This window comes from Heptranchias perlo, chromosome 25 (assembly GCF_035084215.1).
Source record: "Heptranchias perlo isolate sHepPer1 chromosome 25, sHepPer1.hap1, whole genome shotgun sequence".
NCBI classification, from domain to species: domain Eukaryota; kingdom Metazoa; phylum Chordata; class Chondrichthyes; order Hexanchiformes; family Hexanchidae; genus Heptranchias; species Heptranchias perlo.
In genome coordinates this window covers 23,845,473-23,859,870 of record NC_090349.1, presented here as the reverse complement: position 1 = coordinate 23,859,870, position 14,398 = coordinate 23,845,473, and the positions used below count along the sequence as shown (strand labels likewise).

At 40.0% G+C, this 14,398-nt stretch overlaps 1 protein-coding gene across 1 annotated transcript in view; it reads left to right on the top strand.

Moving 5' to 3' along the window:
• Window positions 1–14,398, top strand: part of slc15a4 (solute carrier family 15 member 4) — a 72,144-nt gene that overhangs the window by 43,900 nt on the left and 13,846 nt on the right. Inside the window, exon 7 of the mRNA XM_068005755.1 lies at window positions 8,537–8,695. Within this exon, the coding sequence (XP_067861856.1) occupies window positions 8,537–8,695 (159 nt within the window). The remainder of the gene's footprint in view (window positions 1–8,536; window positions 8,696–14,398) is intronic.

The following is a 14,398-nucleotide window of genomic DNA, read 5'->3' as shown; positions in this document are numbered from 1 at the left end:
TTTACCAGAGGGTGGTGGGTGTATGGAATTCGCTGCCCGAATTGGTGGTAGAGCAGGGACCCTCAACTCTTTTTTTTAAAAAAAAAGTACCAGGACCTGCACCTAAAGTGCTGTAAACTGCAGGGCTATGGACCGGGTGCTGGAAGTTGGGATTAGAATAGGCACCTGGTTGTTCTTCGAGCCGGCACGGACACGATGGGCCAAATGGCCCCATTCTGTGCTGTATCTTTTCTATGGTTCTAAGTGCCTTTTTGAAAGTCACACCGCAATAGAATTAAATTGTTTCTCTGACACTTCAACATTTTGATTCAAGCTGCAGTAAGCAAGTGCTTGATTTTTTTTGATACATCACATTATCAATCAAGCCAAAAGTTGACCCTTCGATTATCTCATTGCCAAATGAATTTAAATTCTTTCGGGGTCATGTTTTAGTTTGCCTCGCAATTAAGTGCATTTTTTTTCCTTTTAATGAAACTGCTAGGTAATGACTACATGGTGATATCAATCAGGTACAATTGATTTATAAGCCAATAAGACATTACTGAAATCAAGGTCACCATCAGGTATGTAGGGTATACATGGCCAAGTCCCAGCAGTTCACCCATCCCAGCCATAATATGATACATCTGGGGTCTTGTATGACACTTTGTGGATAGCCAGCGTCAGATACTGTAATCTGTAATATGTCATAGTTTTAATGAAATGTAACCATTTCCCACGGTTGGGCTTTTGTCCTTTGTTCTTTGTATTATGTATTAATTTCTAACTTTTTGCCTATCATAAATTATAGAGCCACTACAGTAAATATTGTTGAATTTGTGTTTTTTTTAAAACGTCTGCTCTGGCTGCCGCCCCTTAGCAGTTGTGCCCCAAGGGATTTTTTAATCAAATGTGCGCTGCGGTATGCTAGCTTTATTATCCTAAGCTATTTCTTCTGCATTCTACTGCAAGTATTTTCACTGTGCATTTCATCTATCAACATAGTGAATTTTTGAATGTGTCTTTTGCCAGAATGAGGGCAGATTAAAGCACTCTCCCATCGACTCTTCCACATTGAAACAAAAAGGTCATGATGCAATTACTAAATAGAAATACATAGTCATTGCCTCTTCAGGTAGTTCAACTTCTGGAGACACTCACAATTGACCCAAATTTAAAAGTTCCCAAAATGGTCTTTTGGGCTATATTTAGGCTAGTTTCGCTATCATGAAGTTTGCCCAAAATTTACCAGTGGGGAAAATCATATTATAACCCAGAATATATTAGAGGTAGTGCAAATCAGAAATGTGGGTGCACACTGCCCACAATTTTACACCATTCATTTTAGCTCATGCTGATGATGAAAGGAACTCCAATACAGTATTAAAGCTACTTGAATGCCAAGGATACCTTTTTATTACTGTAATAACCCAATACAAGTAAACAGTAAAATAACTTTCAGTGAACATTCTGAACGCCTCTACTCATCTTTTTCTTTTTTTTTTCCTTTCTTTTCCTTTTCTTTCTCTCTCTTGTTTGTCCATGGCCCAGGGAGCCCAATCGTGGTCTGATGAGATAACTTGACCATGGTGCGATATGGGTTAGAAGGTAAACTATCAGGCAGTAATTAATCGCGCACTTGTATTAAAGAAAACCCATGAGATGGAATGAAAAATACAAGTTTTCTTGATCACTAAAAGCTGTATATATTTATTTTTAAGGAACTTGTATTCTTGTCATTTTCTGGCACACAAACTGCAATACTTCAAAATTACATTCAGAACACTGAATGTATAACCTAAATGAACAGAAATAAATGTAACCTCTTCTGGATAAACAGTGCCACATTTGTCTGCTAATTTATGCTGTCTTGTATGTTGTTGCATGTCATCCTTAACCTAAAGCCTTTTTTATCCTACTGTATTAACATCGATTTTTACAGCCATCACTGTTATCTTAGCTAGAGGAGCTTCCGCTCCTTATCTTTATTATTGTACTTAGTAATGTAGCACTTTAATCCTGAAATTACTTTTTTGGTATTTGCAGTGCCAGCTGTATGCTCTCTTTCTCCCCCAATGAAAAAGCTAATTTTGATACTGGATTCATAATCTGCTCATTTTTAATTTTTTTTTTAAAAAAGCTTGCATATTATTGACAGGAATTCAAATTGCAATATTCAAGTTTCTGTGACCAACTTTGAAGTATAATTTTAATATGGGGAATATATGTTTAAAAACAATTTTTATGATGATACATTTTAAATAATTACAGAGCAGCTGCAAAATATACTGAAGAAGTTAAGTATAATAGAATCAAAGAAAGTAACGGTACAGAAGGAGGCCATTCAGCCCATCGTGTCTGTGCCAGCCAAAAAAGAGCTATCTAGCTTAATCCGACTTTCCATCACTTGGTCCGTAGCCCTGTAGGTTACGGCACTTCAAGTGCTCATCCAAGTACTTTTTAAATGAGTTGAGGGTTTCTGCCTCTACCACCCTTTCAGGCAGTGAGTTCCACTGGGTGAAAAAATTTCTCCTCCGCTCCCCTCTAATCCTTCTACCAATTACTTTAAATCTATGCCCACTGGTCACTGACCCCTCTGCTTAGGAAAATAGGTCCTCCCTGTCCACTCTATCTAGTCCTGTTGTAATTTTATATACCTCAATTAAATCTCCCCTCAGTCTCCTTTGTTCCAAAGAAAACAACCCCAGCCTACCCAATCTCTTCTCATAGCTAAATTTCTTCAGCCCTGGCAACATCCTCGTAAATCTCCTCTGTACCCTCTCTAGTACAATCACATCTTTCCTGTAATGTGGTGACCAGAACTGTATGCAGTACATTCAAGCTGTGGCCTAACTAGTGTTTTAGCATAACCTCCCTGCTCTTATATTCTATGCCTCGACTAATGAAGGAAAGTATCCCATATAATGCCACACAAAAACATGACTGTTTGCAAATGGATGGGTGGTCAACTATGGTATCTGGAGAAACTAAATAAATACTGATATATTATGCAAGAATTTACTGCTCGGGTCTCATAAATGGCCGGGATTATGACTAAGGCTCTGCTCAATTTTGTGAAATAAATTATATATTCTTATTACTTTCTCAAATTTTGTAAAAGTCAATATGCTTTAAAAAAATGGGCCCTGAAATTTCAATCAGCCTGCTCCTCCAGAACTGCTTCGGATTGAGCCGCTAGTACACAAATTTGAGCAGTCCATGTCATATCCCAAATTATGGGGCCGACAAGTTTATTTGCATACTCATGTATGCACATGGGGCTCGATTTTTCAAATCGAAGTCGAGGGGCTGGGAAAATTGGGAAAATCCCGAGCGGGTAAGGAACCCGGCTCCGACCCGCCGACTTCCGCGTCTCTCACAGACGCATCCATGTGCCTGCGCGGTTATGGAATCCGGAAGTTCCGCTGGCAGTTAAAGCCGGCGGGACGATATATAAAGAAGCAAATGTACCTCATTGAGATACTTAAGGCACTTTATTTGTTACATAGTTAAAACGATTTTCAACTTACCTGGGCGGCTTTCCAACGGCTTCCGATGAAACCAGGCATGAAGGGCCGGATCAGGCAAAAATAAACAAATAAATTAAATAAAATAACATTTCACAAAGTTTAGAAAAAATAAATTAAAACTACCTTTTAAAATGATCTCATCTGCACCCCTCTGCTCCAATGTCTCTTTCCCCACCCCCCCCCCAACTCTCTGTTCCAGAGATGTGTCTCTCTCTCTCTCTCTCTCTCTCTTTCCGACCACCATCTCCCATCCCCTGCCCCCCCCACCCAGGCATTGCAGCTCCTGTTGGCAGCCTGCTTGTCAACCAGGCCGGGCATGAAACCTGGAAACAAGATTAATGAGCATCAATGACCTTGCAATCGCGTGGAGAACGGTATGATTTTTATTATCTGGGTTTGCCGCACGCCTGTTGACCCTTCCCCCCCACATCATTTGAAAATTGAGCCCATTGTGTCAGTAAGGGCATCATACTTGGCGCCCATCCCAATCTACCTGCAACAAAGTCGAAATGGTAGCATGCAAAGGCCTAACACCTAGGTAAACTGTCGACACCTTCAACTCCCAATGGAACCAGTGGAGCATTTTGTTTAAGATAATCAATCCCTTCTGGGATCAATTACCTTTGGCTGGAAGACATACGAATTAAGAGCAGGAGTAGGCCATTTGGCCCTCGAGCCTGCTCTGCCATTTGATAAGATCATGGCTGATCTGATTGTGACCTCAACCCTACTTTCCTGCCTACCTATTATAACCTTTGACTCCCTGGTTAATCAGGAATCTATCTAACTCAGCCTTAAAAATATTCAATGACCCTGCCTCCACCGCTCTGGGGAAGGGAGTTCCACAGACTCACGACCCTCAGAGAAAAAATTTCTCCTCCGTCTTAAATGGGAGACCCCTTATTTTTAAACTGTGGCCCTAGTTCTAGTCTCTCCCACAAAGGGAAACATCCTCTCAGCAGCTACCCCTTCAAGTCCCCTCAGGATCTTCCTCATAAGATAACCCCTTCATCCCAGGAATCAGTCAAGTGAACCTTCTCTGAACTGCCTCTAAAGCAATTATGTTCTTAAATAAGGAGACCAAAACTGCACATAGTATTCTACATGTGGTCTCACCAGTGCCCTGTACAACTGTAGCAAAACATCTCTACTTTTATATTCCATTCCCCTTGCAATAAATGACAAGATTCCATGTACTAGGACACCCAGATCCCTCTGTACCTCAGAGTTCTGCAATCTCTCTCTATTTAAATAATATACTGCTTTTCTATTCCTCCTGCCAAAGTGGACAACTTCACATTTTCCCACATTATACTCCATCTGCCAATTTTTTGCCCACTCACTTAAACTATCTATATCCCTTTGCAGACTCCTTATGTCATCCTTCACAACTTACTTTCCTACCTACCTTTGTGTCATCAGCAAATTTAGCAAAGAGTTTAGGGGCCTTTCCTGCAGCTTTAGCAGGACATGCCAGTGCTCAATAGGCATTAGTTTTGCTGAGGCTGTTAAAGGGCATACTGAACAGAATTCCCAGGGAAGCCTGAGAACTCTCCAGACATACTCCCCTGGCATGGAGAGGCAGGCAGTAGATTTGCCCATTTCATGCTCCACCAAAATTTCTCCTAAAGGTTCAAATGGGAATCGTGGGGGAACTCAGTTTTGCCTCATTTTCTGGTTCCCAAATCAGAGATTCACCCCACTGATGCCTTGGCCCCAAGTAAATTTAGTGCCACCATATTGCATTTCTTTCTCATACAAAAGCAAATTATGAAAAATTAGGAAGGACAGTAATTGTCCAAAAAGCACGAAATGTCCACTGTGCTTGGCGTACACCATTTTGATAGTCAAAACCATAAAACCATACAGCACACAAGTAGCCCATTCGGCCCATCATGCCTGTGCTGGCTCTTTGAAACAGCAATAAATTAATCCCATTCCCCTGCTCTACTATAGACCTGTATATCTTTCCTTTTTAAGTAAATATCCAATTCCCTTTTGAAAGCTACTATTGAATTTGCTTCCACCGCCCTTTCAGGCAGTGCATTCCTGATCATCATAACTCACTGCGTTTTAAAAAAAAAAATTCTCCTAATTTCCCCTCTGGTTCTCTTGCCGATTATCTTAAATCTGTGTCCTCTGATTACCAACCCTCCTGCCAGAGGAAACAGTTTCTCCCTACATACTCTATCAAAACCCTTCATCATTTTGAACACCTCTATTAAATATCCCCTTAACCTTCTCTGCTCCAGGGAGAACAATCCCAGCTTCTCTATTCTCTCCATATAACTGAAGTCCCTCATTCCTGGTACCATTCTAATAAATCTACTCTGCACTCTCTCCAAGACATTGACATCCTTCCTACAGTGTGGTGCCCAGAATTGGACACGCTACTCTAGCTGAGGCATAGCCAGTGATTTATAAAGGTTAACCAGAACTTCCTTGCTTTTATACTCTATGCCTCTATTTATAAAGCCAAGGATCCCATATGTTTATTTTAATGGCTTTATGAACTTGTCCTGCCACCTTGAAAGATTTGTGTATGTGAACCTCAGGTCTCTCTGTTCCTGCACCCCTTTTAAAATTGTACCATTTAATTTATATTGTATCTACTCGTTCTTCCATCCAAAAGGTGTGCTTTGCTTAGTATCATCGAAATAATTTTCAAATGCATCATCTAAACTAGATGCCAGTCTGCTTGCTTGTAAGTACAACCGAGATTGCTAACGGTAAAGGGGGAAAAGGGTCAGGAGGAGCATGAGATTCAATCCGCAAGCCTCCATGCCCAATATCAGCTTCTTCAATGCCCTACCCCGAAGTTCGCAAACATTTTTTGCTGAGTGCCCCCTCTCCCCTTCAAAGATTCATGTCTCGCGGACGCCCTCCCCCCTTCGTAAGAAACAGTACAAGACTGCAAAAATACTATCAGTAATTTTGAGGCTATAATTAATAAAACATTTTCAATGTGTATTAAGTAGAAATGCAAATGATTAACCATAAACTTAATTAAGTATTTTTGCTTATGAGAGTGGGTAACACTTTCTGTTTCAGGCACACTGTCAGGATAAAGCACTTCCAGGTTAAGTAGAACAGAGCCTTTCTACTCTGCATCAATTCTAACCACTGAAGAGTATCCCCTGCTGCACCAGGATGAAATTTTGGCAATGCACACTCCAACCATCCTGCAGCCTCTGTAAAGGAAATTGCCAGTTGTTTTATGTTGGACCTATGCTGACTAGGAACTGAATTGAGTCTGTCCAAATTCACTTAACACCTTAAACTCAGCCATCAGTCTGGAATTTGAACCCATGTACCTGAAGTGAGAGACCAGTGTGTAATCCACTGAACCATCCCTGCTTCCTTCTCCCAATCAATTAACTTGTTACTTTGCCATGTATTCTTTACATGCATGGTACACAACTCATTACATTTAGTCAGAAGGGCGTTAACACTGCTATATTAAAATAAATAATTAAATCTGTATTGATCTGTAGTTCATTCACTTGGCTATTGGTGAAAAAGTAATCTGAATGAGTGAGCTGGCACTTGTACAGTACAAGTTTAGCATGTTACTGATAATCTACTCAGACCTCATTTTAGCAAGGAAGCGCCATGAGCTAGGGATAGTCTAATCATGTGAATATTCAGTAACTATTTTAATCTGTTTGATTGTCAAAATAATTGGTAGACAAACTCTTAATTGTTCACTTCAATGAATGCCACTTCAATCCTTTGCTCCTCCCATTCAGTCAAATTGGGGACATGCCGCTGGAGGAGGCAGAATGGGTGGACTTCAGCACTTTGCTTTTATCCCACCCCTTCCGCCTTATGCCTCTCCTGATAACCTCGTTTTGGAACTTCTGCCCTACCATAAATAAGATAGGGTAATTTATTAGGCTAACACACACCTTTTTAAATCTGGAACATTTTGGCTACTTTTCCAATCGGGAACTGATTTGTTTTCAATGACTGCTGGATGCAAAATCAGTTTTGGCACACATCAGTCTCTGATTTGAGAACAACTATTATTTTCTATCGATTAAACCTAGGTGAAGAGTCCAGGCCCATAATACAGATCACCACTAAGATTCAAAATGGCTATAATAGTTGATCTCTTTCACAGTCACATACAGAACCATTGTTTGCATTAACAATATAGCAGTGCTGAATGGTAAGGAACTGCATTGCAGTGCAATAAATCTTGAGCATTAGCTCTGGGATTAGATTGTGGATCATATCTATACAAGGTGTAATAGAATTGGATTAAAATAATCTAAATTCTATGAAAATTTTGTGTGTTAAGTTGTGATATTTTAAAAACAATTTTAGCATATACTGGACTTCGGTTGCTAAAATTCTAAAGGCTATCTTATCCAAACGTGAACTAATACTGTGTTCTTACTGCAGGTAACAGCACTGTCCGTTCCAGCCAGGAAGTACCCCATTTACACTGTCCGGCACCTGTATGGCTGGAACTCAAATTCTTCTGCCCGGGGAGATCCATATTCATTCTCTATTTAAATTAATTGCAGATAGGTTTAACAATTGTCCAGGTCCAAAGGACCTCTTGGGCACTTGTTAAACCCAGTTGGACGTTGCATCGTAATTACATGTGTTGTCAAACCCAAGTGATGCGAGACTACCACTCTAGGGAGTTTTGCGCTGCATCTCTACCGAGTAAGGTCGGTTCTGATCTGGATTTACACCACAATTTTAGCATAGATGTGAAGCAAAAATTGAGGTAGCTTTAGTGCACCAATATTAAATACATTCTGTAACAAGAATATATTTCAGAATTTAAATGCAATTGGTTCTTACTCTTTGTATATAACATTTTTTTTAGAAATTTGCAGAATTCTTTTGTGAATGTATTGTGTATATAATGAAAGATGTGCTGCTTGCAATTCTGTTCAAAGCTGGAAAGTAATTTCAGCAAACCACAGATTAATCTATATCCAGCTACTCACTCTTCGATGGAATTGTAAGATTGCACCTAAAACTGTGCTCTTTGTTTTATGGTTTTTCAGGTCTGGAGTTTGCCTACTCAGCTGCTCCCAAGTCCATGCAAAGTGCTATCATGGGTCTATTCTTTTTCTTTACTGGAGTTGGCTCCTTTGTTGGTTCAGGACTTCTGGCCCTAGTGTCTGTTGATTGGATTGGTTGGATGAACTGCAAGAGCGATTTTGGTGAGTAAATGTGGTTCTTTGTAATTAAATCAGAACGATGAAAAATCAGTACTTGATTGGGGAAAAAAAAAGATTGGTTAGATTTGGTTTTGATGGATATGTTACTAAAATCCAAACAAGCTATTCCCCTTGTTTTGTTTCCTTGACTTTGATTACTATGGGTAATTAACCCATTCATATTAATATTTAATTGTAAGTAAAGATATTAGTTGCTTTAATCTGTTAACTCTCTCTGATCTGTGTTAATACCAACTTTTCTTCAAAATGGTGGATAACGTAATGTAAGGCTGCATTAAATGCAATATTCAGATTACTGCAAATAGGATAATTGCTAATCTCTCAGATGCACATCTCTACAAAGGCTGAACACAGAAAAGGTACAGTTTCAGGAATTGCTGTTAGATCATTGAGAGAGGGAAGATAGTTCTATAAAAACAACAACTACTTGCATTTATATAGTGCCTTTAACGTAGTAATATGTTCCAAGGCACTTCACAGGAGGGATTATCAAACAAAATTTGACACCGAGCCACATAAGGAAATATTAGGACAGGTGACTAAAAGCTTGGTCAAAGAGGTAGGTTTTAAGGAGGGTCTTAAAGGAGGAGAGAGAAGTAGAGAGGTGGAGAGATTTAGGGAGGGAATTCCAGAGCTTAGGGCCTAGGCAGTTGATGGCGCGGTTGCCAATGGTAGAGCGATTCAAATCGGGGATACGAAAGGGGCCAGAATTGGAGGAGCGCTGAGATCTCGAACGGTTATAGGGCTCGAGAAGGTTACAGAGAATGGAGGGGGGCGGTGGGGTGAGGCCATGGAGGGATTTGAAAACAAGGATGAGAATTTTAAAATCGAAGCGTTCCCGGACCGGGAGCCAATGTAAGTCAGTGATTACAGGGGTGATGGGTGAGTGGGACTTTGTGCGAGTTAGGATACGGGCAGCAGAGTTTTGGATGAGCTCCAGTTTATGGAGGGTAGAAAATGGAGTCCTGCCAGAAGAACATTGGAATAGTCAAGTTTAGAGGTAGAAAAGGCATGGATGAGGATTTGAGCAGCAGATGAGCGGAGGCAGGGAGCGGAGATGTGCTTGAAATTGTGTACATGAACTTAGCTTTTCCGAACAATCAGTCTGAGTACATTAGCCCTACAACTGTAACAACCTTTGATATTTTGCAACTTGTATTATTGAAAACTAACATCACAATTTGTAAATGCCGCAAAGTTGTCTATGATAAGGATAATACCACTTGCAGATCTGAAAAATCCTCTTCTGGCAGTAATTAAATACTAGTGTAGCCTATTTAAATCTAAAAATTACATTATTTTGTTTCTCTACTTCAGTGAAATAGCTTTTTTAAAAAAAAATGCCAAAGCTGTTTTACAAAGGAACAGTAGAATTGTATCTGGTATATTCTGTGTACACAAACTTATTGCAAAAGCAGATGCTATAACCCCTTTTTTATTTAGCGTAAATGCGCAAAATGTTTTAAAATCTCAAATGGTAAAATTCTTATCTGCATATCTTGGGAAACCACAAACTAGATTAGGTCATTTCAGCCGACCACCCCTGCTCACCAATTGTATTTTTTAAAATTGCATTTTTCTGCCTTTTCTCCATATCCTTACTTCTTAGTTAAATATCTATCTTGTCTTTAAGCATCTATGGTCTTTAGGGGCCATGCACTCCACATTCTTGCAACCATTGTGTGCAACCTTTTTGCTGGATTTGTTTTTAACCATTTTTGGCTCCACTTCTAATATTATGACTTATTATTTGATTTCAGTGCTATTGGGAACTGAGTGCATTGCATGTGTCTGCATCAAGGTTTAAGCTCTTTCTACAACTTAATTTACACAAACGTGGGTATCTGATGGCCAATACCATCTATCTCTCTCTTTCTGCTTTGTCTCCCTCTCTCTAGAACTGAATTACTTATGGCTCACTTCCAAAGAAGTGTTGCTGTAGTATTATAGGCAGCTACTAGACTTGTAGTTAATGTATAAAACAGCTGTTTCTGCTAAGTCTCCAGTAGTAGTCTTTAATGCACTCGCACGCTCAGTCAAGAATCTTCAAGGCCAGTTGACTGTAGCTTTACGGGCCGAAAGGCCTCCTTCTGTGCTGTAACCATTCTATGGTGTTTGTCAGCCCATCTATCCAAATCTTTCACTATAAAACCAACAGCATTGTATCAGGAAGTCCCATCTTTAAAACATGGAGGAAATACACAAAAGAAAGAGGGAAACATTGAAATGGCGTTTGGGGGAGGAGAGGTGAAATGTTACTGCTTTGTACCAAGGTGAGCCCTATATGTCCCAATAGAAGATTCACACTGGCCACACCTGTATTGTTGGAAATCCATTATTGATTACTTATTTGGTTTAGTATTGAATAGAATTGTTTTGTAAAGTTGATCCTAGGCATTTGAGCTGTTAGTGTACATGGAGTAACTAAGCAGCTAAATGGAGATGTATCCTTTGCTACACAAATACTCAAAGAATAGTTTTCCAAAGCAATGGAATCGGTGGAATGAGTTTTTAAAAACAAAATCTAATTGCGTATCCAGTTAACGACAACATGTATAATGGAACAGTAAAGTATAAATATTTCAATATGCCATCTTTTTCAATATGCAAAATAAAATCACATTTACTGTCCTCTCCAGAGGAAATCATTCTGATGTCAAATACCAGCAGGTGGCATCCAGGGAACTTGGCTGCGACGCTCACTTATGAATCAACCAGTATCGGCACCACCAAATTATTGTGACAAATTATCTGTCCTCATGAAAAATAAATGAGACTGATCAGGAATTAGGATGATCTCAAAGTCTAACCTAGCTGAAATGTTTAATGCCTACTTTGGCAGGTTATCAAATGCCTTTTCATTCGTAATGATCAGCACTTTCAAATGACATAGAACTTTCATTGAGGCAGCCTGTCAGTCATATTGTGAAAAGCTGTATAAATTTATGCTTTCCCCATATCTTTCTTGTTTGTTTGGACCGCAGGGATAATTGATAGCAGGCCAATAAGTCTAGTAGATACAAATTTCTTTGTTTTGCACTATGGAGTTTGGCCTATTCAGCAGGGTTTGAACATTCTGCATTTCATTTGGCTGTGAAAAGTTGGAGTGGATTATTTTTATACATTATGAATATAATTAGTTGCTATTTATAGATGCAGTGAAGTGAATCCAGAGTAGATTAATTATTGTTTAGTTTCTACTGGTTCATGGATCCTTTTCATCCACCTATTAATTCTCATTGCAAAAAGGTTAAATGACTCCTTAAAGCTGGTGAGTCAGTAACACTGTGATTATGACTATTCTAACAGAGCAATGAGTTGGATTGATATCTGTTGTCTGATAGGTTCTATTTGGACATACTATTAGTCAACGGGGACAAAAAGATTTTAGTAGTCATGGAAAAACAAAAGATATTGGTTGGGATGCATATTAAAAGGACAGTTTAGCCCTGTTTTGTATTGAAGATCAAATGTGTATAAATTAAATATAATTGCTTGTTTCTAATATAAGCCATCTGTACTAAAGGACAACTACCCCACAGGACCCTGATTCAGTGGAAGATTAAGCTCAGCATAACTGCAGTGTAAGCAAATCAGCCTCCATATTTAGCTCTCAGACTAGCTATTATTCCACATTTTTGTGTTCCCATTTGGATTGAGGAAACATTAAATGTGTCTTATTTATGCCTTAATTTTTAAGGCTACTTTGAAATAATATTTCACTTATTTGAAATAACATACAAGTAAGAATTATGAAGGCTAGTGTAGAAGATAAACTAGTAGGATGTTGAATTAAGCTGTCTCTAGACTTTTTACTAAACCCAACTCCTTGCACCAATGATGTGATTCTGACCACTACCAACGGCCAATATTTACTAATCAATCTCTAAGAGATTAAATCCAACTAAATCAAAACAGATTAAAAGGGCCAATACATTGGGTTAGGTAAGGATGCAAAGAGTGGTACTAGGGATGAGTAAAATGCTTTCAGAACATATACGGACTCCAAGGCAGGAAAATTGAGTAAGTAACAAAATATGAAACAAGTGGGGAAAAATGAAGCCAAGAGAAAATATTGAATGCATGATTGCTGGGAACGTCTCAACTAATAAAGGGTTTGTCAAATTTATACATGGTAAACGAAGGATGAAGAAAAGTATTAGTTCACTTAAAAATGATAGTGGAAAGTTGAAATCTTCACATTTGCCTTTATACAAGAGGAGAAGGCAAAATTGTCCTATCAGACTTCCAGGAACAGCAGAGGGAGAGATAGTATATACAGATTAAAAAGGTTAGATATTCTTATAGTAACCCCTGGTTCAAACAACGCACACCATCAAGTTTTAGAGGATATGGAAGCTGAAATGAATGAGGATTTAACTGAAATTTTTATGTTTGCTAAATTCGGGAAAGACTTCTCAGGATTTGCCAACATGAATGCATTATTTATAATAGAGCTGAGACACACCTGGAATCTATAGACCAGTATGCTTAACATTCGTTGAAGTGAAAGCCTTTGAAAAAATCTTGAGATGTCACAGGTGAACGGTTTGGAAAGGAAAAACTTGTTAAGGAATTAAGCATTAATTCAGGAAAGGGAAATCCTGAACTTTAACTGAATTGCAAAGTTTTTCCAAAGGTATTATTGACAGAATGAACCACGAGCAATGCTGTTGATTTTATATACAGTACTTTGATTTTCAGATGGCTTGTGACAACAATTCAACCAGTTTTAGTAAGATTTAGATCTTTTTTAAATAACTGGACTAATAGGTGACAGACTCAAAATGAATAAGTGTAAAATGATTGCCTTTGGGGGCAAGGAACTAAAAGAGGGAACATGGGGTCGATTTTCGGATGGCCGAGCGGTGCGTTCGTGGCGAGGGGCCTGCTAAAATTCGGGATTCCCGGGGCGGGTCCGGAGACTGGCTCCAACCCGCCCACTTCCGGGTTCCCCAGTGACGCGCTTAGATGCGTGCACAGCCCCCGCATGCGGGACTCCCACCGGCAATTAAAGCCGGCAGGGTCCCACTTAAACCAATTAATTAGATAGTTCAGGTCGTTTGCAGACCTGATTGGAGGATGTTTTAGGAGGGGTGGGATTTTCATCTCAACTGAGCATGTTTCCCGTACTGGGGGAAACACTCCCAGTTGAAACAGACGTATTGCAGCCACCAGCCTGTGGGAGCTGCAAAGGTCCATTTGACAGGTGGGCGGGGGGGGGGGGGAGACCCTCACTCATTGCAGGAGGCCACTCTGTCACTTTGGACAAAGTTTGGCCTGCACCAACCTCCTCCAAACACAAAAATTCACAAACTTGGAACCTCAACTCCGGTGTGCAGACACATTTACCTACCTTGCGGACCCCCTCAAACGTACATCTTGCGGATGGGGTCCACCATAGCTGCAGTCATGACCTCATCGTAGGGCGAACAACATCACCAGCCTCGCAGGCCATGCCGTCCACCTCTGACACGTGGAGCTCCACAACACAGTGCTGTGACACATCCACCTGCACAGCAGGAGGGAGGGCAACCGCAGAGAGAGATGCGTCGCGGAGGGCACTACCCTCGTCACTGGGTCTACAGACAGAGGCTCAGCTTCCTGGACCTCTCTGAGGAACAGTGCACACGGAGGCTCAGAGTCATTCGACATGTAGTCGTGGACATCTGCAGCCTCCTTCAT